We start from the raw sequence: 27,030 nt of genomic DNA on the forward strand, positions 1-27,030 counted from the left end.
CGACGCAAAGTATTCATTCAGGAGCTCCCCCATTCCCTCCGACTCAATACACAACTCTCCACTCTTGTCCCTAAGAGGACCAATTTTCCCTCTAACTACTCTCTTGCCTCTAATATAGGAATAAAATGCCTTAGGATTATCCTTAATCCTACCGGCCAAAGCCATCTCATGCCCTCTCTTCGCCCTTCTAATTCCCCTTTTTAGCTCCCTCCTACTCTCTCTATATTCCTCCAGCGCACACTCCGTACCCATTTGTTTTGACCTATCATACGCCTCCCTCTTCTTCCTAACCAAGTCTTCAATATCCCCCGTAATCCACGGCTCTCTAATCCTACCTTTCCCATCCTTTCGCTTAACCGGAACAAACCTCCCCTGCAACCATTTCATTTTGTCCCTAAAAGCCTCCCACTTGCCAAGGTGGCAGGACTGGAGGGTCTCAATGACATTACTGTTACTAGAGAGGCGGTGCTCGACAGACTGGAGGGGCTGATTGTGGATAAGTCCCCAGGACCGGATGGAATACACCCGAGGGTTCTGAAAGAAATGGCAGAGGTGATAGTGGATGCCTTGGTGGTTATTTTCCAGACGTCGCTGGATTCCGGGGACGTGCCGGAAGATTGGAAAACAGCTAATGTTACGCCGTTGTTTAAGAAGGGTGCCAGGCAAAAGGCAGGGAATTATAGGCTGGTTAGTTTAATGTCTGTTGTAGGTAAAATGTTGGAATCCGTCATCAAGGAGGAAATAGCGAGGCATCTTGAGGGGAATTGCTTGATAGAGCAGACGCAGCACGGTTTCGTTAAAGGGAAGTCGTGTCTGACAAATTTACTGGAGTTCTATGAGGATGTGTCTGGGGCAGTGGATAAAGGAGAGCCGGTGGATGTGGTCTTTCTTGATTTTCAGAAGGCGTTTGACAAGGTACCTCACAAGAGGTTACTGCAGAAGGTCAGGGGACATGGAGTTGGGGGTAGGGTGTTAGCGTGGATAGAGGACTGGTTGTCAAATAGGAGGCAGAGAGTGGGGGTCAATGGGTGCTATTCGGATTGGCGGTTGGTGACTAGTGGAGTGCCTCAGGGGTCGGTGCTGGGGCCTCAGCTATTTACCATTTATATAGATGATCTGGAGGAGGGAACCGAGTGTAGGGTGTCGAAATTTGCTGATGACACCAAGATTGGTGGAAAGGCAAATTGTGCGGAGGGTGTGGAGAGTCTGCAGAAGGATCTAGATAGGCTGGGTGAATGGGCCAGGTACTGGCAAATGGAATTTAATGTTGGCAAGTGTGAGGTGGTCCACTTTGGTAGGAATAATGGTAGGAAGGATTATTACTTACGTGGAGAAAAACTGCAGCAGGCGGCGGTGCAGAGGGACCTCGGGGTCCTTGTGCATGAGTCGCAAAAACCCAGCTTGCAGGTGCAGCAGGTGGTCAGGAAGGCGAATGGGATGCTGGCCTTCATAGCAAGGGGGATTGAATATAAAAGCAGGGAGGTCTTGCTGCGGCTGTATAGGGCATTGGTGAGGCCGCAGCTGGAGTACTGTGTGCAGTTTTGGGCGCCGTACTTACACAAGGATATTTTGGCCTTGGAGGGAGGGCAGAGGAGGTTTACTAGGCTGATACCGGAGTTGAGGGGGTTGAGCTATGAGGAGAGGCTGAATAAACTAGGCTTGTACTCGTTAGAGTTTAGAAGAATGAGGGGAGACCTCATTGAGACGTATATGATGAATGGGATGGATAGGATAGAGGTGGAGAGACTCTTCCCGCTCAGAAAGGACAGTAGGGCTAGGGGGCACAGCCTCAAGATAAGGGGGGGGGGGGCCGGTTTAGAACGGAGTTGAGGAAGAACTTCTTCACTCAAAGGGTGGTGAATCTCTGGAATTCTCTGCCTGTTGAAGTGGTGGAGGCTACCTCGCTAAATATTTTTAAGACGACGGTTGATGGGTTTTTGATGAGAGGGGATTAAGGGTTATGGGGAGAGGGCGGGAACGTGGAACTGAGCCACGACAGATCAGCCATGATCTTATTGAATGGCGGGGCAGGCTCGAAGGGCCAGATGGCCTACTCCTGCTCCTATTTCTAATGTTCTTAGTATATCTACTTATTAACTCCAGTCATTTCAACTATGGTCAGGGTGAACTTTTGACGACTAAAAAAACATTTACCAGGATGTGGAAGACAGCAGAGCAGCTGGTTCAGTACAGTTTAGACAGCTGTCACAATGTAGGGGTGTTCAGGCAATAATCATAGAACAGAGAATAATCACAAGTCACCCAAACTCCAGAATTGGTAACCTTTTTATTGGTGCTTGGAATTTCACAGTTGCGTGTGTAGGGTTATATCACAAATGTGTGCACTGCTCAGCAGACTAAGTTGCAGTCGAAGGGCTGACTGGGTATGGGAAATTGAAACATATTGTTGCACTAGTATCTCTCCTGGGATTAAGTCATCTGACTAGGGCAAGGTAAATGAATATAGCTTATCCATAAATCCTGCACTGATCCATGAAATAAAAAAGGAGTGGAAAAATGAAGGGACATCTTACCTCTACCTGGAGTAAATTCAAATCTTATGTCATTCAGCTCCTTCTTCAAATTACTGCAAGGGAAAAGAGACAATTTCCAATTACTACACAGACATCTTGAGCAATAGCTTCGGAGTTTGGTTGATGGGCAATAGATGGAAGATAGTATACCTACGGCAATGGCCTAGTGGGATTATCACTAATCTATTAATCCAGAAACTCAGTTAATGTTCTGGGGACTTGGGTTTGAATCCTGCCATGGCAGATGGTAGAATTTGAATTCAAGTAAAAACATCTGAAATTAAGAATCTACTGATGACTACAAAACCATTGTCGATTGTTGGAAAAAACCCATCTGCTTCGCTAATATCCTTTAGGGAAGGAAATCTGCTGTACTTACCTGGTCTGGCTTGCACACGACTCCAGAGCCACAGCAATGTGGTTGACTCTCAACTGCCCTCTGAAACAGCCTGGCAAACTACTCAGTTCAAGAGCAACTAGGGATGGACAATAAATGCTGACCCAGCCAGTGACATCCATGTCCCATGGGTAAATTAAAAAAAAAATCAGTGAAAGTAATTCAGTTAACTTGCTATATAATCAGTCTCGCTCTGAATTTTACTGAAATGATCAATTATAAACATTCTATTATCAAGGGACGCTTTTTTCACGCATGTTAACAGATAAATGTTTTCTTCCCCTTTTTGTGGGGGTCTTGCAAGCTAAGGGCAGGTCATCCATTGTCAGCATATTATGTATAATACATTTAAAATTTATTTTGCTTTGCATTGGTGTTCTGTTTCTCTTCCTAGAATTCCTACATTGAAAAGGTTCTGTTCCCTCTAATGGGATTTCCACTCGTCATATCTACCCTGTTCACCTCTATTGATTTCCATTTCAATCTGTGTTTGATCACCTAACTACCAAACCTCGTTTTAACAGTGACATTGCCTTCCTCAGCAACTACCATTGGCTTCAACTGATCCCACCTGGATTCCAACCGAAATTCCATGATTTGGATCCACCTACAATTACAGATATCTCCTAGACATTCAACATTGAACTGAGATTTATACTCAAAACCATCTATGCCACGTGCATACTCTTGCCTTCTCTCTTTAGCAGATTACTCATTCTTTCAAAGCTTTCATGGCCTGCAGTTCCATTTCATCCTTTGCCTTATCTGGCATTTAACAAAAACTTTTAATTTTCCTTTAAGATTTGAAGGATCGCAAATTCTAATAGTTCACGGGTACCAAAACCCACCTGGGTCCTTCTTGCTCTTCATTTCCTTCTGACCCATTCCTTCTTTGAATATTACCTCTTGCTGTGTATTCATGATGACCTCCAACTTCCCGTTCTCTGACCGTGAATGATATAACGTTCGCAAATGCCTCAACGTCATGGTATTTCGAGCTTGACATGACAGTATTTTTCCATCAACACCTTTGCTTCCTTGCACATTTCCTTGAGCCAGGAAATTTTCCCTTTGCTAAACAGATCTTTTTAACCCTCACCAGATTTCTTGCTCCACCTGGACCCTTCCCTCTAGGGATACACTATGGAAGGAGTAATTTGACAAGAAAGTATACTGTGAAAGGTCTGACACTGGGAAGTTCCAAAGAATAAAGGGACCTTGGCGTGTTTGTCCATAGATCTCTGAAGGCAGAAAGGCAGGTTAATTGGGTGATAAAAAGGGCATATGGGGCACTCACCTTTATCAATCAGGGTATAGATTACAAAAGTGGAGAGGTCATGATGGAGTTGTATAGAACTTTGGTGAGGCTACAGCTGGAGTACTGTGTGCAGTTCTGGTCCCCCACATTACAGGAAGGATGTAATTGCACTGCAAGGGCTGCAAAGATTCACCAGGATTCTGCCTGGGATGGAACATTTAATTTACGAAGAGAGCTTGGGTTGTTTTCTCTGGAGCAGAGAAGACTGATTGGCGACCTGATTAAGGTGTTCAAAATTATGAGGGGTACGGACAGGGTGGATAGGAAGCAGCTGTTCCCCTCAGTTGAAGGGTCAGTTATGAGGAGACACAAGTTAAAAGATAGGGGTGGGAGGTTCGGAGGGAATTTGAGGAAAAAACTGTTTTAAACTCAGAGGGTGGTGACAGTCTGGAATGCACTGGCTGGGACGTGGAATGCCTCACGCCTTTTTAAAAGTACCTGGATGAGCACGTGACATAATATAAAATTCGAGGCAATGGGCCAAGTGCTGGCAAGTGGGATTAGGTGGGCAGGTCAGTGCCTTGCATGCATCTGTGTGGGCTTGATGGGTCGAAGGGCCTCTTCTACACTGTAGTATTGTGTGATTACCACCCTACTTGATAATCTTGTTCAGCCTTGTCCTCAAATTCAATGGCTTCAAGTTAACAGTAGAGGCACCAATGAAAATACAGTAGAATTTTCCTCCTCTAGAAACTTGTCACCTTCTTCCACTTCTTTCGTGCATTGGAAAACCTTGTTCTCTGTCATCCGTCTAAGTGCCATGCCAATTTTCTCAATAACATCATAAGACATAGGAGCAGAATTAGGCCACTCGGCCCATCGTGTCTGTTCTGCCTTTCAATCATGGCTGATATTTTTTCATCCCTTTCTTCTGTGATTCCCCCATAACCCTTGAACCCTTATTAATCAAGAACCTACTGATCTCTGTCTTAAAGACACTCAATGACCTGGCCTCCACAGCCTTCTGCGGCAAACAGTTCTATAGATTCACCATTCTCTGGATGAAAAAAATCCTCCTCATCTGTTTTAAAGGATCGTCCCTTTAGCTTGAGGCTGTGCCTTCTTGTTTTTCCCACTAGTGGAAACATCCTCTCCACATCCACTCTATCCAGGCATCACAGTATCCTGCAAGTTTCAATAAGATCCACCCTCCTCCTTCTAAACGCCAACAAGTACAGACCCAGAGTCCCAACTGTTCTTTATACGACAAGCTCTTCTTTCCAGATATCATTCTTGTGAACCTCCTCTGGACCCTTTCCAAGGCCAGCACATCCTTCCTTAGCTACGGGACCCAAAACAGCTCACAATACTCCAAATGGGATCTGACCAGAGACTTGTACAGCCTCAGAAGTACATCCCTGCTCCATACGCTAGCCCTCTCGACATGAAATGCTAACACTGCATTTGCTTTCTTAACTGCAGACTGAGCCTGCACATTAACCTTAAGAGAATCTTGAAGAAGGATTCCCAAATCCCTTTGTGTTTGATTTCCAAAGCGTTTCCCCATTTAGAAAATAGTCTATGCCTCCATTCCTCCTTCCAAAGTGCACTTTTCCACATTGTATTCCATCTGTCACTTCTTTGCCCACTCTCCTAACCTGTCCAAGTCCTTATGTAGCCCCTCTGCTTCCTCGATACTACCTGTCCCTCTATATATCTTTGTATCATCTGCAAATTTAGCAACAGTGCCTTCAGTTCCTTCTTCCAAATTGTTAATGTATTGTGAAAACTTGTGGTCCAAGCACTAAAGTCTGAGGCACACCACTAGTCACCATGAGATACTTTTACTGCTTTCTTTCCTTGCCTCGGAGCTAAATTCAATCATGACATGACATCTCAAAGCATATTTATGTCAAAATAATAATGATCCCTTTTCCATTTTAGTTTTCATCACAGCACTCTGATCCTGAAAGAGAATAAATAAATTGCACCAGCTCAGTACTTATGCACTTAGATATTCACATGCAGTACAACAGTCTGTAGTTAAAAGTAAAACTTCCCTTCAGCATTTCATTACCTAGGTGTTAAAAATTTTCCAGTGCTTATTTATTAAATGACAAAGAAAGTCATGAACACAGACATTCCAACTAAGCTGTTTATGAAGTTGCCAGCCTCTAAAAGGTAGAATCAAAACTGCAGCGCACAAATAAAGTTCAAATGAAGTTTATTAGAGTCACAAGTAGGCTTATATTAACACTGCAATGAAGTTAGTGAAAATTCCAGGCGGTTTCTATAGCAGCAGGTGTTTTGGGCTATTTAAAAAAAACACATTTGCCAAAATGAACTTTGATGGAAGAATGATCTCAGTTGTTTTCTTTCCCAAGGTCTCAAAACTGTGCAACTCCTTAATTTCCCTCTCTCTCCAGCAAGCTTTTGGCTTTTCAAAGCAAGTTACCTAACTATCATTTCCTGATTCAGGTCACCATTTGCTGTTCTAAATTTTGTGCCTTGCCCTTTCAACCTTGCATCCTCAAAATCGTGCAACTCCTGACCTGTATTAATTTATCATTTGCTTTCAGAGCTACACTAATTTAGGATGACACCATTGTGATAAGTTGAGGGTTGAGTAATTAAGCCAATCGTTCAGTCAGGTTCCACACCGGCTACTAATTGATATAACGATATTTTGTTAATCATAGAATCATACAGCCCAGAAGAGGTCCTGTGGCCTATTGAGTCCACACCAACACATTAGAAACACATGAACTCCCAACTAATCTCATCTGCCAGCACTTAGCCCTGAATTTATGATGTGCTAAGTGCTCATCCAGGTACTTTAAAAGATGTAAGGCACCCTCCCAGGCAGTGAATTCCAGACCTTCTCAGTAAAAACGTTTTTTCTCACATTCCCCCTAAACTCCCCTGCCCTCGCCTTGAGCCTATGTTCCCTCATGACTGCCCTTTCAACCAAGGGAATCAGCTGCTCCTTATCCGCTCTGTCCATGTCCCTCAATCTTGTACACCTTGATCAGGTCACCCCTCAGTCTTCTCTGCTCCAACGAAAATTATCCAAGCCTACCCAACCTCTCTTCATAACTTAACTGTTCCATCCCAGACGGCATCCGGGTCAATCTTCTCTGCACCCGTTCCAGTGTAATCACAGAATAAAGGTGGTGCTCGTTCAAGATGAATTTGAGGAAGAATTCCATCTCTCAAAGGGTGGTGAATCTTTGGAAGCTGTGGAGGCTGAGTCCTTGAACATTTGAGGCCGAGAGTGATAGGTTTTTAATCACTGGTGAATTAAGGTTATGGAGAGAAAGCAGGAAAGTGGACTTAGTGAGTGTTAGGTCAGCCATGATTTTATTAAATGGTGCAGCAGAGTTGAAGAACCGAATATCCCATTCCGCTTCCAATTTTTTACGGCCTTACCTACAGCATTGCACAGATGAGTAATGTGTTTTGTCAATTATATTTATTGTTCAAGCTGTATGCAAAAGTGCAAATAACTTCAACTGTGATAAAAGTCGACAATCCAGCACCAATAATCCATCTCCTTAAAGTAAATTCTTATGACTAACTTGAAGATCAAGACATGACATTAATGGGCTCAGCATGTATTAATGGTTTCTGCCACAGAAATTTGGAATGGTTGCACCATGACACTAAACAATTTGAAAGTGTTCATCTCGACTCAGTAGTAACAAGCTTGCCTCGGAGTCAAAAGATTGTGGGCTTATATCCTCAAGTTCTAGAGACATTAGCATATATTTTAAGCCGATGCTCCAGTAAAGTGCTTAGTGAGGGTCATGCTGTCAGATACAGGTCGTTTAAAAACAGATTACCTGATCTTGTAGCTGTTTGTATGATCTTGCTATTTGCAAATTGATCAAATGTGCTTTCACACTATTGTCAACTATGTACCTCACAGGTACAAAGTATTTTGGGACACCTTGAGCTCACTAAAGATGCCATGTGAATGCAAATTTTCTAATATCTTTAAACTTTCAATTGACATGTAGACTGGCCAACATAGAATTAAAAAATGTTGTCAAGGATTTGGTAACGAAGAAATTGGACAGAGAACCCAAGAACAATCAATGAACACAGCATGCAGAGATCTGGCGACCAAGGAACAGCAATAAAGTTTTGCACAGAAATGCAGTAAACTGCAGTTTAGTGTGCAAGCGTCAGAAGTGGAGATGATTTCATAATGTTCAGCATCACTTGCAAATCCTCAGATGCTGAAGTAGTCCATGTTGGTATGCAGCAGGACCTGGACAGCATCAAATATCATTTGCGCCAGACAATGACTGTCTCAAACAAGAGAGAATCCTATCTCTCCTTGATGTTCAATGACATTACCATTGCTAACTATCCCATACTCAACATTCTGGGGGCTTACTAGTGAACAGAAACTGGCCTGGCCAACATATAAATGCTGTGGCTACAAGATCAAGTCAGAGACGAGGAATTTTGAGGCAAATAACATCTTCAGAATTCCCAAAAACCTGTTTGTCATCTACAAGGCATAAGTCAGGAAAACAATGGAATAATTTTAAACTTGGCTGGACAAGTGCAGCTCCAATACCATCCAGAGCAAAGCAGTCTGTTTGATCAGCACCTGAGCCGCCAACTTAAATATTCACTCCCTCCAATACTGACACAGTGGCATCAATGTTTATTTTATACAAAATGAATTGCTGCAACTCACCAAGACTCCTTTGTGAGCACCTTGCAAACCTATGACTAATATCAAATAGAAGACAAGGGTAGCAGATGTATAGGAACACGACCACTTGCAAGCTCCATTCAAAGCTACACACCATTCTGACTTTTAACTATGCTGTTCCTTCTCTGTCGATCAAAATCTGGGAGCTCCCTTCCGAATAGCACAATGATGTACCACTACCAGGTAGACTGCAGAGACTCACCACCATTTTCTCAAAAGCAGTTAGGGGTAGACAACAAATGAAGTGTTGCCAGTGACACCCATATCACATGAATGAATAAAAAAGGCCCATTGAGCTCCTTAAGTAGTAACTTGAGGGCCTCATTGCACCATTGTTGATTTTCACCCAGTAATAAATCCTGGCCTGTTTTCTTTGTCTTCAGCTACAAAGGGTCATCCAGACTTGAAACATTGGCTCTATTTTCTCTCCACAGATGCAGTCAGACCTACTGAGATTTTCCAGCATTTTCTGTTTTTATTTCCGATTCCAGAATCCACAGTATTTTGCTTTTATCCCAATGCTTGGGCTTCAAACAGCTGAAGGCAACAATGTTTCAGCAAAGGAAACTGGAGATCCACAAGAAGCTAGAATTAGAGGAATGCAGGGTTACTGGAGTGTTGTAGGGCTACAGGGGGTTGCAGATATAGGAAGGGGTTTAAGGAAAACATTTTAACTTTGAGACATTGCTGGGCTTGGCACCAGGGTAAATCAGCAAGCAGAGGATCAATGGGCGAATGGATAATACAAGTTACAATCTGGGCAAACCTCAAATATACAGAAAGTGGAAGATGGAGGCTGACCAGGAGAGTATTGGAATAATTGGATTGAGAGGTCATAAAACCATGAGCATTTCAGAAGCAGAAATGCTGAGGCACAGGTCAAAAGGGGCAACATTACGGAAAAAGACCAGGCAGTCTTGGTAATAGGTTTCAGAAGCTTAGTCCATCCCACAATGTCAATTCTTAATCCCATTTGAAATGGGTTCTGTAAAAAAAACCTTTGTAAAAGCATTGTTCGAAGTTATTTCATATATCTGAGCATACACCATGAAACTGCAAGATATCATGACGAGATAACCTGACATTGTGATCAGATTTCACTTACCGTAATCTTAACACAAGGCTGATGGGTGTTTGGTGCGAATCCAGAGCAGCAGAACCAGGAATACACTGAAAGCAACAAAAATCTATTCAGGAGAATGATATAGGAGGAAGGTAGAGAATGAAGCACACTATCAATTTTATGAAAGCTGCGCAAACCTATAAAAAGGTCAAAGCAATACTTGCTCAAAAATCAGATTTAAAGTAAAATATTTCAAGGTTCGCAGAAACAATATATGCCAGTATTTCATTTTAAAGGACTAAGTAGCATCTTACATTGGGAGACAAGTTATTCAGTCCCTCTGCTCTGTCCACCACTCAATTAGATGACGACCAATTATAAAATCATAGAACCTCTATATTGCCAAAGGCCATTTGACCCATGGGGTCTGCACTGAGTCTCTGACAGTATTTTACCTAAGCTCTAACTCCCAACTTGCCCTGTAACTCCTCATTTTCCCTGGCTAATCAATCTAACTTACACATCTTGGGCTACTAAGGGGCAATTTAGCTTGGCGAATTCACCAAACCAGCACATCTTTGAAGGAAACTCACACAGAGAGGGGGAGAACATGCAAATTCCACACAGTCACCCAAGGCTGGAATTGGACCCAGGTCGCTGGAACTGAGCAGCAGCAATGTTAACCACTGTGCCACTATAATGCCTCACTTTACCTGAAACATCAATTTACCTTCCATTACTCTGTATCCCTCAATACTCTTGCACCCAACAAAAACATTTAGATACCAGTTTAGAAAAAGGGGATTGATCCATTTTTCCATTGAGAGAAAATGTTAGAATTATAAAAATGCTTTGGTTTTACTTCTAAATTGCTGAGGTCTCATTTTATGATTATGCCCTTTCGTCTTTTCCCAATGTGGACTTTAATGATTCACCTACTGTACATTAAGCACCAGGCACTTCCATCAGCAAGGGAGACAAAAATCATCAGGAGATAGATCGATTAAAACTTCAAGTGAAATAACTCTAGTAGGGCCAATTTTCCATTTTGTTAAATCACAGAATTTCTACAGTACAGAAAACATTTGGCCCATCAAGCCTGTACAGACGACAATTCCAACCAGGCCCTACCCTTGTAACCCCAAAGATGTGCAAGTTAGGTGGATTGGCCATACTAAATTGCTCCTTAGTGTTGGGGGACTAGCTAAGGTAAATGCCAGGGTAGGATTGAATGGCCTCTTTCTTCACTGTAGGATTCTATGATTCCATAATCCCCCTGATACCAATGGGCAATTTAGCATGGCCAATCAACCTAGCCCACACATCTTTTTAATAGCTTTGCTTCTTAATAGAATTTACGTGGCAATCTGGAAAAGGGTAGAAATCAAATCGAACTCCACCACTGATGATGTCACAGACTCATAAGCAATGAATAGTTGACTAACTATACATCAAATGGCAGATTTGCCTTGGACAATGTTATAGGTATCACTGTCACACAATCTTTTGCACATGGTTACAAAATTCAACAAAAGATGATATAATTTAAAAGAGAAACTAAAGAAATTTCTAAACTTGCACATTCTCCAAATTGGAAATAGAACTTTAAACTATAACATGATTAGAAAACAAACTCTTCCAACTAAAGAGCATGATACAAAATTCCTCACTGCCAACCTAATGTTATAAGGACAGTCTCAGCAGGTTTGACAGCATCTGTGGGGAGAGAACAGAGCTAACATTTCAACCCTTCATCAGAGTTGATTTACTACAAACAAATTTACTACTTCCTCTGGCTATTGTTCTCTGAGAAAACCAACTGCAATTCTAATCTGTGTGGCTAATTCGAAGACTCCAAGTTACTGCCTTAGCTCCTATAAATGAGCTGCTTAATATAGGAAAAAGGTGGGGGTAAGGAAAAAAGGCTATGATTTTCAGTGACTATGGCAGAAAGTTCACATATCTATAAGGGGTCTGGATCACTTTTACTTAACGAGGAAAGAAGCATAGCATTTCAATTTTGAAAGTGCAAAGCCTACTTCTATTACCAAAACCATACCAAATTTGAACTGTCCATCTAACAGTTTTGCTGTCCTGACACTATTCTTAGCTCAAACATGAAACATTTCAAAGGCTAATAACACTGCAACGTACAGCAGTTACTTTTCTCAAGTACTGAAAGAAAATTCTGATCTTGGAGGGTCAGTAGTAGTGGGGAAAAAAATCTCTTCGGGTTCACATTGCAAGCTTTGACCAACATGGTTCATCCTTCTGGAGTGCCAACTCTGACCATTTTCCTATTATAACGACTAATCAATTTTAAAATGCCTTGGTTTCAACTTTATGGGGAGATAGTGCTTACTTTTAAAATTCATTTATAGAACGTGGGCATTGTTGTTAAGCCAACATTTATTGTGCATCCCTAATTGCCCTTCAGGTGGTGCTGGTGACCTGTCTTCTTGAACTGCTACAGTCCAAGGTGTAGGTACAACCAAGGTGCTGTTGAGGTGTGAGCACCAGTTTCATTTATTTTATTTACTTTTTTTTAAGCAGTTTGATACAACTGAGTGGGTTTTTAGGTCAATTCAGAAGGCAGGTTAACCACGTTTGCTACCAAATAAACCTGTTGGACTTTAACTTAGTGTTGTGAGACTTCTTACTGTGTTTACCCAGTCCAATGCCAGTATCTCCACATCATAACCATACGTAAGCCAGATCAGGTGAGAATGGCAAATCCTCTTTCCCAAAAAGGACATTAGTGAACAATATAGGTTTTTACGATAACCATCAGTAGTGTCATAGGAGAGGGGATTAAGGGTTATGGGGAGAGGGCGGGAAAGTGGAACTGAGCAGCGACAGATCAGCCATGATCTTATTGAATGGCGAGGCAGGCTCGAAGGGCTGGATGGCCTACTCCTGCTCCTATTTCTTATGTTCTTATTATGTTCTTATGTCATGGTCGTCATTAGACATTTCATTCCAGACTTAATAAAAAAAAATTCCACCACCTGCAATGGTGGGATTTGAACACTGGTTTTCAAAGTATTAACATGGGTCTCTGGATTACTGGTCTAGTGACAATACCACAATGTCACCGCCTTCCTGCAGAAATGGCAATACAGAGTAATGTCATTTGACTAGAAGCAATATATTAGAAAAGATCGGACAAGCTAGGTTCATATCTGCTGGAGTTTACAGGAATAGGAAGTGACTTGATTGAACATGGGTTTAAATCCCACCATGGCAGTTGGTGGAATTTAAATTCACTTAAATTGAATCTGGAATTGTAAACTAGTCTCAGTAATGGCAACCACGACAATTATCATTGACGTAAAAATCATCTGATTCAGTTGTGGACTAGGGAATCAGCAGTCCTTACCTGACTTGGTTTACATGGGACTCCAAATCCTTAGGAACTTGATTGACTGTTAACTGCCCTCTGAAATAGCCTCACAACCCACTACTTCAAGGGCAATCAGATTGGGAAGCAAACACTGGCCTTGCCACTACTGCCCATATCCCATATCATAAGAGAGTTGAAAATCTTCCTGCCAACCCATTCCAACTGGTTACCCCCAGTATAAAGAGCATAAGTTCCAAAACTCTCATCAAGTGTTTTAAATTAAATGACAAAATTGGAAGATTTGGGAGTCAGATGTTTGCTTGTCTGCACATCAAAAAAGGTACACTCAATGCAGCACATTTTTGCATATGGAAATGCAAATTTCAGTTGAAGCTCACATTAAAACAGGCACTTTGCTTTCTCAACAGGAACAACTTAGATCATAACAAAAGGATGAAAAAAGCAAATAAGAAACTACATTTTACATTAGATATTCTGGTCTTTGCATCAATTCACTGGTATCAATATCTGGTATAATATGCCCAGGACATAATCTCCCTTTCATTTAGGAATAAGTATCAAAACCTGCACTTTCTTATCTTAGCTTGTCTACTCTTTTGAGCGTTCAAATTTAAAGCACTTTCAACAAAGAAGTGTTGTATTGCCCCCACATACAATTTTTGAAGTATCAGTGGAACATTTGTCAAATACTATTCCTGGAGCTTACAAAGCAAATTGACATCCATGCTCTCATTTATTTCTAAAAGTGTAGCATACCTGGGATGCAGGTAGTTGATGCTGAGCTGTAGCTTGCTGACTGGGATCTGGTACTGCCGCTGGTGTTGTGACTGGTATTACTGACGGCTGAATAGCAGGTATCTGATTAGCTTGAGTAGTTGCAGGTACGTTTGGTGTTGGCTGAGGTAGCAGTTGCTGGATTTGTCCAGAAGCCTGAACATTTGAACCTTGTGTTTCTGCTGATGCAAAAAGCTATGAATTGAAAGAAAAATGGCATAAAAATGATATTCAAACTTACTTTCTCACCTTCTAATTTTCTAAGACAATGCATTCCACTGGGCCACTTTTTTTTTTAAGCATGGAAATGTCCTCTAGGTGATACCATTGGCACATATAGACAAGAAATTAATTTCAGGTGAGGGAGCCTTTCAAATCATCATTCCTTTTCTGGCTCTTTGAGAAAAGATTCAATTGATCCCATTCCTCTTCACTTTCTGTAAAGCCACTATTTCTTTTTGCCTTCAAGCATTTATCCAATTTTGTTTTGAACATTACGATCAAATTGAAAATTTGGCATGTCCTCTACGACACTCAATTTTTACAGGTGCACCATAGAAAGCATCCATTTTGGATACATCACAACTTGGTATGGCTCCTGCTCTGACCAAGACTGCAAGAAACAACTAAGGGTTGTGAACGTAGCCCAGACCATCATGCAAACCCATCTCCCATCCACTGACTGTCTATACTTTCTGCTGCCTTGGAAAAGCAGCTAGCATAATTAAGAACCCCACACTTCATGGAAGTGCTCTCTTCCACCTTCTTCCATTGGGAAAAAGATACACAAAGTCTGAGGTCACATACCAACCAAGTAAAGATGGCTTCTTCCCTGCTGCCATCAGACTTTTGAACAGACCTAAGTTGATATCCCTCTACAGCCTAGCTATGACTATAACATTATATCCTGCACCCTCTTCTTTCCTTCTCCCCTATGTACTCTATGGCGGTGATCTTCTGTTGCACCCAACTGGCTGGGGCGAGCCAGTAAGATCACGAGAGTTGAGAAATTAGGTTCGCACCCAATTTCTCACCTCTTGTGATCTTACCAGCGTGAAGCTGAATAATTTAATTTTAATTCAATTCTAAATAGATACAAATTTTATGGGCCCAGGATGCTATCAAATGGGCTCACTTGCCTCTGTGGCCTCACTGGGGGAAGTTCTTTCCAGCAAGAGTCATAGCTGGTCCCTGGCAACTGGGACCAGTTGTGATAGCCTTGCTGGTAGAACCAGAGACCATTGAGGCACCCCAGGTGGTCGGGGCAAATTTGGAGGGGGTGGCACTGCCAGTCAGACACTGTGCATTAGTTTTCTCACATTATGTAGGATATTAATTTTAAAGGGCAACACCACCCAACACTAAAATCAAGGCTTGGCACTCCAGTACAATACTGAGAGAGTGCTATCTCCTGGATGAGATTTTAAAACACTCCATTTGCCTGTTCATGTTTATGTACAAAATCTTATAGCACTAATTTGAAGAGCAGAAGTTATCCTCAGCGTTGTGGCCGATAATTATTCCGTAATCAACATCACCAAAATCAGATTATCTGGTCATTATTTCAGTTGCTGTGTGCAAATCGGCTGCCATGTTTCCTGTATTACAACAGCAGTGAATCTCCAAAAAGTACTTGATTGTAAAGCTCACAGATATCTGGTGTTGCAAAAAGCCCTTTATATAAATGCAAGTTATTTTTTTCTTTTAGTGCTGATTATCAGTTTTTCTTCTAGCAGCAGCACCAGGTGAATGCCCTGACGCTGATGAATTGCAGACGAGTCTATGGAAGAATTAATTGGGTCACCATCACTATACTGAAAAGAGAGTTTCCTCATGTACAGCTTACTCCTCAGTCTGCCCTCCCACAATGCTAACGAATGTTAGAGTATACTATTCCATGATTGCCAACAGTTCTTTGGCTCTTTGTTCCAATATTTCTAGTTACAAAGCTTCACTACCTTAAAGAATCACATGTGAAATGTCCAAATTGGAACATTTATCTTAAAAAATATAGGATGTCTCATCCATACTTCATTGCACTATTTCTCAAAACAACCTATCGTTTTTGCTCCTTTCTACATTTTGATCACTGTGTAAAGGACAGCTTTCTGAACATTGGCCAAAAATTATTTCAAACCTATGCCTTTTGCTCTTCTACTCAAGGTTAAATTTGTTCCATTCCAATTTTGCTCTTCTAAAGCTCCATCAGGTCTCCTCATAATCTTCTCCTGTTAAGGAAGTATCCAAAGTCCTGTATAAAGGAATTTTATTCCTATAAAGCAATAATCTAAGTGTATCAGCCTTGACATTTCTGTCTAACTTTCTTGGCTTGAATTGGTCACCTGTGTGCGAGAGTAAAGAGGTCACAGTTTGACTGAAGAACTACGTCATTTTGGCACAAATCTTGCATACTAAGTAGGAGCAGGAGTAGGCCATCTAGCCCCTCCAGCCTGCCCCGCTATTCAATAAGATCATGGCTGATCTGAAGTGGATCAGTTCCACTTCCCCGCTTTCTCCCCATAACCCTCAATTCCCTTGTCTATCAGAAACCTATCTACCCCTGACTTAAATATATTCAGCGAGGTAGCCTCCGCCACTTCAATGGGCAGAGAATTCCAGAGACTCACCACCCTTCGAGAGAAGTTCCTCCTCAACTCTGATCTAAACTGCAGCACTCCCTCCCCCCCCCACCCCGCCCGCCTTATTTTGAGGCTGTGCCCTCTAGTTCTGCAATCCTTTCTAAGCAGGAAGAATCTCTCTACCTCTACCCTATCTATCCCCTTCATTATCTTATATGTCTCTATAAGATCCCCCTCTTGGCCTTCTAAACTCTAACGAGCACAGACCCAGTCAATTCAATCTCTCTTCATAGGCTAACCCCCTCATCTCTGGTATCAGCTGAGTGAACCTTCTCTGTACTCCCTCCAAGGCCAATATATCCTTTCGCAAATGCAGTGACCAAAACTGCACACAGTACTCCAGTTGCAGCCTCACCAGTGCCCTGTACATTTGCAGCAAAACCTCCCTGCTTTTATATTGTATCCCCCTCGCTATAAAGGCCAACATTCCATTCGCCGCCTTGATCACCTGCTGCACCTGCAGATTGGATTTTTGTGATTCATGCACAAGGACGCCCAGGTCCGTCTGCAGGCTGCAGCTTTTTGCCCTTCAAATAATAATCCTTCCTATTATTTCTACCAAAGTGGATAACCTCACATCTGCTAACGTTATACTCCATCTGCCAGGTCCTCGCCCACTCACTATCCAGATCTCTCTGCAGACTTTCCATGCCTTCCACGCAATTTGCTTTTCCACTCATCTTTGTGTCATCAGCAAATTTTGTTGCCCTACACTGAGCCCCCTCCTCCAGATCATCTATGTACATAGAACATAAGAACATAAGAAATAGGAGCAGGAGTAGGCCATCTAGCCCTTCGAGCCTGCCCCGCCATTCAATAAGATCATGGCTGATCTGTCGTGGCTCAGTTCCACTTTCTCGCCCTCTCCCCATAACCCTTAATCCCCTCTCTTATCAAAAACCCATCAACCCGCTTCTTAAAAATATTTAGCGAGGCAGCCTCCACCACTTCAACGGGCAGAGAATTCCAGAGATTCACCACCCTTTGAGTGAAGAAGTTCCTCCTCAACTCCGTTCTAAACCGCCCCCCCTTTTTCTTGAGGCTGTGCCCCCTAGTCCTACTGTCTTTTTTGAGCGGGAAGAGTCTCTCCACCTCTATCCTATCCATCCCATTCATCATCTTATACATCTCAATGAGATCTCCCCTCATTCTTCTAAACTCCAACGAGTACAAGCCTAGTTTATTCAGCCTCTCCTCATAGCTCAACCCCCTCAACTCCGGTATCAGCCTAGTAAACCTCCTCTGCACTCCCTCCAAGGCCAAAATATCCTTGCGCAGGTGTGGCGCCCAAAACTGCACACAGTACTCCAGCTGCAGCCTCACCAATGCCCTATACAGCTGCAGCAAGACCTCCCTACTTTTATATTCAATCCCCCTCGCTATGAAGGCCAGCATCCCATTTGCCTTCCTGACCACCTGCTGCACCTGCAAGCTGGGTTTTTGCGACTCATGCACAAGGACCCCGAGGTCCCTCTGCACCGTCGCCTGCTGCAGTTTTTCGCCACGTAAGTAATAGTCCTTCCTACCATTCTTCCTACCAAAGTGGACCACCTCACACTTGCCAACATTAAATTCCATTTGCCCTTTCCTGGCCCATTTGCCCAGCCTATCTAGATCCTTCTGCACTCTCCACACCCTCCGCACAATTTGCCGTTCCCCCAATCTTGGTGTCATCAGCAAATTTCGACACCCTACACTCGGTTCCCTCCTCCAGATCATCTATATAAATGGTAAAAAGCTGAGGCCCCAGCACCGACCCCTGGGGCACTCCACTAGTCACCATCCACCAATCCGAATAGCACCCGTTGACCCCCCCTCTCTGCCTCCTATTTGACAACCAATCCTCTATCCACGCTAACACCCTACCCCCAACTCCATGTCCCTCGACCTTCTGCAATAACCTCTTGAGGTACTTTGTCAAACGCCTTCTGAAAATCCAGAAAGACCACATCCACCGGCTCTCCTCTATCCACCGCCCTAGACACATCCTCATAGAACTCCAGTAAATTTGTCAGATACGACTTCCCTTTAATGAAACCGTGCTGCGTCTGCTCTATCAAGCAGTTCCCTTCAAGATGCCTCGCAATTTCCTCCTCAATGATAGATTCCAACATTTTACCTACCACAGACGTTAAACTAACCGGCCTATAATTCCCCGCCTTTTGCCTGGCACCCTTCTTAAACAACGGCGTAACATTAGCCGTTTTCTAATCCTCCGGCACTTCCCCGGAATCCAGCGACGTCTGGAAAATAACCACCAAGGCATCCACTATCACCTCCGCCATTTCTTTCAGAACCCTCGGATGCATTCCATCCGGTCCTGGGGACTTGTCCACAATCAGCCCCTCTAGTCTGTCGAGCACCACCTCTCTAGTAACAGTAATGTCATTAAGACCCTCCAGTCCTACCACCTTTCCATCGCTAACACCCGGCAAATTATTCACATCCTCCTCCGTGAAGACACAAACAAAAAAGTTATTCAATACCTTAGCCATATCCCCATCCCCTACCACTAGGTCCCCTTTCTCATCCTCTAAAGGACCAACGTTCACCCTAGCCAGCCTCTTCCTTTTTATATATTTATAAAAACTCTTGCTATCCTTTTTTATATTAAGCGCTAGCCCAGCTTCATAGTTTCTCCCACCCTTCTTTATCAAATTCTTTGTCAATCTTTGTTGACATTTAAACCTCTCCCAATCCTCTTCTCGCCCACTACTCTTAGCTACTCTAAATTCCTCCGCTTTTAATTTAACACTTTCCTTCACCTCCTTCGTTATCCACGGCTTATTACCTCTCCTCCTACTGTCCTTTTTGACCATCGGAATAAATTTCCGCTGAGCACCAAGAAAGATCTCGTTAAAGATCCTCCACTGTTCCTCAGCAGACCCTCCCTCCAACGCGCTCCCCCAGTCCACATTCGCCAATTCTTCTCTCATCCTACCGTACTCCCCTCTATTCAAACAAAGGACGCATGTCTGGGAACCCACTTTCTCCTCCTCCATCTGCACCAGAAACTCCACCATATAATGATCACTCTCCCCAAGAGGATCCTTCACTGCAAGGTCCCTAATTCTACCCGCCTCATTACATAGCACGAGATCTAAGATAGCTCTCTCCCTTGTCGACTCCAACACGCACTGTTCCAGGAAACTATCCCGGCAGCATTCCAAGAACTCTTCCTCGAGCCCCCCGCATCCAACATCGGTCGACCAATCAATATGCAGATTGAAATCCCCCATAACTACGGCCGTCCCATTCCTGCACGCCGCACTTATTTGTGCGTTAACAGCCCGCCCCACCTCCAGATCATTATTCGGGGGCCTATAGACGACACCCACCAGCGTCTTCCTCCCTTTGCTGTTCCTAATCTCCACCCACAACGATTCCACGTTCTGCTCCTTGGATCCAATATCATCCCTTGCTACCACCTTGATGCTATCCTTAATCAGCAGAGCTACGCTCCCCCCCTTTTCCCTCCTGCCTATCCTTCCTAAACACTTGATAGCCCTGTACATTCAGCTCCCAGTCCCTGTCACCTTGCAGCCACATCTCTGTAATGGCCACCAGATCGTATCCATTTGTGTCGATCTGCGCCACCAGCTCATCCACTTTATTCCGAATGCTTCGTGCATTCAGATGAAGCGCTTTCATCCCAGCCTTCACCTGGACCCTATTTGCCGTAACACCACCAACTATACTCACGCCCCCTACTCCCTCTATTATTGGGACATCCTCGGCCTCTTCCCTTACCTGTACCCTCTCCTTAACTTTAGGCCTGGTAACGTCACCTACCCTCGCACCCTCCCCCCCCCCCATTAGTTTAAAGCCCTGTCTACAGTCCTCTTTACTCGATTCGCCAGCACTCTGGTCCCAGCACGGTTCAGACCAACCCCATCCTGCCCGAACAGGTCCCACCTACCCCAATACTGGTGCCAATGCCCCATAAATTCAAACCCATTCCTCCCACACCAATTCCTGAGCCACCCATTCACTTCCTTAATCCTGTCAACCTTACGCCCGTCTGCACTCGGTTCAGGCAGTAGCCCAGAGATGACCACCTTGTCGGTTCTACTTTTTAATTCCATTCCCAGCTTTTCATACTCCCCCTCCCCAGATCCTCAGTCTGCATTTTGCTTACGTCGCCGGCACCCACATGTACCACAACGACCGGATTCTCACCCTCCCACTCCAGGTTCCTCTGCAGCCCAGCTGCGACATCCCGGACCCAAGCACCAGGCAGACAACACACCCTTCTGTGCACTTTGTCATTGTGACAAAGGACAGTGTCAATACCCTTCACCCCACTATCCCCAATCACTACTACGTTCCTTTTCCCCTTCTCTTTGCCTATGCCCTGCTGCATCACTGTACCATGTGCAGTTTGCTCACCAACCTCATCTGCCTCGTCCTCTTCCAGGCTGGAAGCAAGAACCTCAAACCTGTTATGCAGATTTAGAGGCTGAGGCCTCTGCTCCCCACCCTCCTTCCTCCTCTCCCCACTCTCCTTCCTCCGCTCCTCACCCCCCTTCCTCCTCCCAGCAGCCCCCTCTTGTCCCTGACCCCTAGAGTTAGCCAGTCTATGGGGGGGGTGGATGTCACTTGCACCCCATTGACAATGGCACCCTCTCTCCCCCTGATGAGCCTCTGTCTGTAGCTCAGAGGCCAGCTCATCTACCTTGAGCTGGAGCTCCTCCAGCAACCTGCACTTACTGCAGACATGGTCACTGGGATGGACCCTGGAGTCCACCAGTTCCCACATCATACAGAAACCACACATCACATGCCCCTCCATTATTCACTGTAGTAGTTTTGAAAAAAAATTTTTTTTTTGTTTTTTTTCCCCTTGTTTTTCCAACGAACTCACCTGGCCTTTTTTCCTTCAAGCCCTTTTTGATATTAAGCCCTAATAGCTCACTTTGCTTCCCACTCACTCCGCTGCCCGCTCAGACGCTGCCCACTGTCTACACCAGGCCTCCTTTTAAACCTGGCGCTAATTTAAAGCTGTTGGCCCACAACTGCCTTCTAACCACTCCCTCAGAATTCTTAAAGCAGTAAATACAATAAATAAATGCTTTAAACAGTTCTACAAAGAACAAAGTGCTTTAAACAGTTGAGGCCCCAGCACTGATCCCTGCGGCACTCTGCATTTCTTGTTTAATATCCTAAGAGCTGGCTCGGATGAATAATTTAACAGCATAGCATAAATGCAGATCTAACATTTATGAAGCTCAACGCCGTCTAGGATAAAGCAGCCCACTTGATTAGCACCCCATCCACCACATTTAACCACTCTGCACAGTGTGTACCATCTACGAGATGCACAACAGCAATTCATCAAGGTTCCTTTGACAGCACATTCTAAACCTGCAGTCTCTACCATCTTGAAGGACAAGAGCAGCTAATGCATGGTAACACCATCAGCAAGTTCCATTTCAAGCCACACATCATTCTGAGCTTGAACTATGTTGTTGTTCCTTCACTGTAGCTGTTTTTGAAAATCCCTCAACAGCACTGTGGGTGTATCTACATTAGATGGACCACAGCTGTTCAAGAATGTGGCTCATCAGCATTATCTTGAGAGCAATTAGGGATGAGCAACAAATGCTAGCCTAGCTAACCCTGCCCACATCCTGCGAAAGAATTAAACGAAAAAGCTGCTCATTTGCAAATGACTAAATCAGTTACCCACCTGCTGAGCAGAGAAATCAAACCTAAGAGCACTATTCAATGTTGGAGGAAGTTAGTGATATTCTCACTCTAGAAAAATAGGGGCAAGTTATTTTCCCTCTAGCCATTTTTCTGAACAAGATCTGTAACTAGATTTTAATATCTTTAAATATCACACTTAAGTTAATTAGCTTTTAAATAATTCATTCCAAATATTAAACATAGTAGGTGTTGATAGGGCAGTTGCTTGATCACAGTTCCTAGCCAGAATTATGAACGCCTTCCACCATTGGTGTGCTGTGGCTGCGGTTATGTTCAACTGGACAGAATGCACTGCAGCAATTTACCAAGTTTATTCCCCATTCCTGCAATTTCTACCACAGAGAAGGGCAAAATCATGAGGATATCATCTCCAGGTTCCCCTTCAAGCTACATACTTGAGCATTTCTCCATCATCATTTGTTCAAAATTCTGGCATGTCCTCACCAACACCATTGTGAAAGCACCATCACCACTGGAAAGCAGCAGATCAAGAGGGTCCATCACTGTGTTTTCATTAAGTGATGGGAAATAAACTCTTGAATAAATTTAATAAATAAATACATTCAAAATTATCCACATCCCAAGAACAACAAGGAAAAAAATTTCGACTCACATCTGGACCCTGCGAAGACTCTTTTACACGGGGAGACTGTTGAGAAAGCAGGAGGTAAAAAGCAAGTGAATTAAATGCACAAATTCAGTTATCAATATCACCAAGATAACTATACAATGTTGTGAAGATACAAACATAGAAGAAAACAACCACAGGTATTAGGTTAAGTGGTGTCAACCTTAAATCTTAGAAGTGATCAAAATGACAGGGTCCCTAAAGAGAAGAAGGATGTTGAAGGCTGGTAGCAAAAACCTTTCTAGCTTCACAAGCCCCAGATTGCACTCACTGATCCTTCATTTTAGCATCACTTCTTGTCCTTCCACTGCAGATATCTTTGAAGCATTTTATTCCTGTTCTTTCCTCCCAGACCTTGCTAACCTGCTCCTCCCTTCCAAAAGCGCTTAAATCTTCTTTCTCCAAGATGAATTTAATTGATTTCTCTTTTCCTGCTCACTTTCTCCTCAAAGTTTTGATTCTATATAAAAAGGGTGCTATATAATTTCATGCTGTTGGTAGTTTTGAAAGTTTACACAAAGGAAAAGATTCCAAAAGGTGTGTAGAAAAATAAATTACCGGAACAAAAATTGGCTCCGTGCAAAATACAGCAGTTCAAAGAAGGTAGCCCACCATCAGCTTCTTGAAAGCAATTAAGGATGGGCAATAAATGCTGCCTTATCAGCTGTACCCATATCTCAAAAGGATTCAAATACTTGGAGTTTTCACTGTAGTAGTGTTTCAGAAGTGAAGCAAGCTCCCATTCTTAAATGCTGACATTAGGATGGTCCCAGAAGCCTGCTCTACCCTTCAACTGGATCATAAAGTGATGCGTACTTAACTCTCTCATTCATATTTACAATCATGTTACACCAAGCCAGTTACACAGGTCTCCAATCACTCCTCTTAATCCAACACATTGATAAGCATTACCTCTATTCGTCTCTCACACACCAGTGCGAAAACAAATATTTTCCAGACTTCCCCATCGATGGAAATTTTATTCACGTCTACTTTATCCAACACTGCCGGAATTTGAAAGACCTCGATCAGGTTACCTCAATGTTCGCTTCTGGAGAAGAACACTTTGCTTTTCTGCCGTATATATCATCTCATTTCTGGTATTGCTCGAGTTTTGGCCTTTTCTAATGTCTCATAATTTACTTCTTGTGCCTAAGTTTAAACCTTTACTAATTCACCTGAACTGGCCTGTAAGGTGTGTAGTGGCGAAGAGAAGCAGTGAAGATTGGGCAACTCTAACTCAAGGGCCTAAAAGGTTGGTCAATGCCATTCATAATCTAGGCTTCAGTGCTGGCCACACTGCCATGACACACAAAAGCAAGATGGGAGGGGAGAAGAGAGGAACAACAGAGTCTTACACTTGGAGGAGCATGAGGACAGTGTTATAAAAGTGGTGAATTCATCACAATGGGAATGCAAAATAAAGCTGGCAACAGGAAAGACAAAGCAAGTGGGGGAGGGGTGAAGGTCAAATGGGAGAACATGTATGAAACTGAAACCGTGATACAGGAGTAAGGGAAGGGGCCAGGGTTAGCAATGAAAGAAAAGTAGGATGAAAGCAAAGTCAGAACAAAGCAGGAAGTTGAATATGCATAAGGCCTTTAACTCTCAAGAAACTGAAGTAACTGTACCAGGTGGAGAAATCCAAAAGATTTACAATCAGGACAAATATTGAACAACTACTTTAGAGAGAAGATGGAATAGGTCTATTCTTTTTGATTTATCTCACCTCCTTCTTCCTGCTGTTGCATTGTATCATTGGGTCTTCTCTTTCAATGCACCCCAGATTGTTGTCAGGGAGAGGCATAGCAAGGGAGTGGAGCCTGGAGCTAGGGCTGCAAACAATGGCTTCAGTCTTCCCAGAATTTAATTGGGGGAACTCGGAATAATTTGAGAGGTGACAACACACTCAGCTTTTGGAAATGAAAGGGGGGCTGGAGTTGGGACAGTAGTTTGTAAGGATGGTGGTAAGTGTTGGGATTTGAGGAGAGGAATGATGCTGGCAGATTTAAAGGAGAGAAGGACAACATGACAAGAGAAAAAACCATTTACAATATCAGCTACCATCAGGAGGGGAAGTTGGGTATCAGCAGTTGAGCTGGAATGGAATGAATTCAGAGAGCTTGAGGAGAGAAAGTTCAGGGTTAGGGCAGTGGAGTAATAAAGGAAGTTTGCTAAGGAGGGCTAGTGGGTGGGATGCGGCAGAGGCAGTTCATCAGATTATCTTAGACAAGAAGTCCCTGAGCTCTTCACACGTTGGCACCAAGGATGGAGTGAGGAGAGTGGTTTAAGATTGTCTGCAGTACAGAAAAGAAGCTGTGTTATCTTTGCATTTCAGGATGACCCTGGAATAGTGAGCAGTTTAGCAGGCAAGATCAAGATCCGATAATGATTTAAATGAGCCAGCCAAATCTGACATGAGGGATAGCCAGGGTGAGAATGTGATAGTTTTACTGGATGCAGGACATCAAATGGAGGTGAGGGTGCAGTTAAGTAAATCAATAGCTGCAGAAATATTGTAGCAAAGGGCCAAATGCTAGATAGTTGTGATTTTCAATTTAAAACTTTAAGTGAATTGGGGATAGTTCTTTCTCCCCAGGGTCAGATACAGGAGGAGGCAGGGTTAGGCAACAGAAGGTACATAGATAGTGAGTAACGCAAGGAAGAGTTCAGAAATGGCCTCATTTCTAACTAATTTGATGGGATAATCAAGGCCACATGAAATAGCAAGGTCAAGATGGGGTGACCATGAATAAGAGTTGGGGAATTCACACCAACGAGCTTTATAAATTGAAATTACTCAATTAGTGTGGTGTTAATGTCAATATTGTGACCAATGCTCTTGCGCAATCAGAGCTACACTGAGGCTGCCCAAAATCATGCCATATATGTCCACTGGAGACAGCAGGCAGACATTGGCCCACTTAAGGGGCAGCAGGATAGCACAGTGGTTAGCACTGCTGCTTCACAGCTCCAGAGGCCTGGGTTCAATTCCTGGCTTGGGTCACTGTCTGTGTGGAGTTTGCACATTCTCCTCGTGTCTGCATGGGTTTCCTCCCACAGTCCAAAAGACATGCGGGTTAAGTTGATTGGCTATGCTAAAAATTGTCCTGAGATGCTTAGGTTAAAGGGATTAGTGGGTAAATATGTAGGGATATGGGAGTAGGGCCTGAGCAGGATTGTGGTCAGTGCAGACTCGCTGGGCCGAATAGCCCCTTTCTGTACTGCAGGATTTCTATGATTCATTACCTTAAAGCACTTTGCAATTGGACACCACATATTCAATGACATCATGTGATAATCAGCAGGTAAGAATGCGAGTTATAGTGCTAAAAATAGTGGAGAAATAACAGAACTATTACAGATGGAATTAAAATAATGACAGTCTCCTAATCCTCTGGTAACACAACAGCCTGTAACAGGACGGCTTCATTTGTTTGTATTCAATTCAAACCAACAGGGCTTTTCTGATAAATACCCTTCTGCTTATTTAATTGCATCAATGCAGATTACAAATCATACCGTTTTCATATTGTCAAAAGCAGACTTTTAACCATATGCAACTCTGTACTGACTGGCTATTTGGCGTGAACCCCATTCATCATGGTTTCTAAATAGTCAATTATTAAGATGCATTTGGCTCCCTTTAAAAAATTAAATAGCTTAATGCAGTCAAATAGATTTCCTCTCACTCAATTTGAGAAATAAATCTGCCCTAACCTTTCCTCCCAGATAGTTCTGACTATGCAAAATGATTGTCCTATTTTTGTCAGACAGTGATGTGTACAAGTTTGTAAACACCGTTTACAATAATGTAGAAAATTCATTTGACAGGAATGTCATCAGCCAATCACAAAAACATTGTACAGCTGTGTTATGGTATCCACAATGCAGAAAATATGACAAGCAGCTGACAAACTAGGTTTTAACGTTAA

At 43.2% G+C, this 27,030-nt stretch overlaps 1 protein-coding gene across 2 annotated transcripts in view; it reads right to left on the reverse strand.

Moving 5' to 3' along the window:
* LOC145346798 (serine/threonine-protein kinase OSR1-like) overlaps positions 1 to 27,030 on the reverse strand; it is a 200,711-nt gene that overhangs the window by 15,706 nt on the left and 157,975 nt on the right. For both annotated transcript variants that reach the window (XM_080194534.1, XM_080194535.1), the window contains exons 12-15: positions 23,081 to 23,116; positions 14,102 to 14,314; positions 10,024 to 10,088; positions 2,535 to 2,587 (exon numbers count right to left, since the gene is read on the reverse strand). In XM_080194534.1, the coding sequence (XP_080050660.1) occupies positions 2,535 to 2,587; positions 10,024 to 10,088; positions 14,102 to 14,314; positions 23,081 to 23,116 (367 nt within the window). The remainder of the gene's footprint in view (positions 1 to 2,534; positions 2,588 to 10,023; positions 10,089 to 14,101; positions 14,315 to 23,080; positions 23,117 to 27,030) is intronic.

Source organism: Carcharhinus amblyrhynchos, chromosome 8 (assembly GCF_965287045.1).
Source record: "Carcharhinus amblyrhynchos chromosome 8, sCarAmb.v2.hapA, whole genome shotgun sequence".
NCBI lineage: Eukaryota > Metazoa > Chordata > Chondrichthyes > Carcharhiniformes > Carcharhinidae > Carcharhinus > Carcharhinus amblyrhynchos.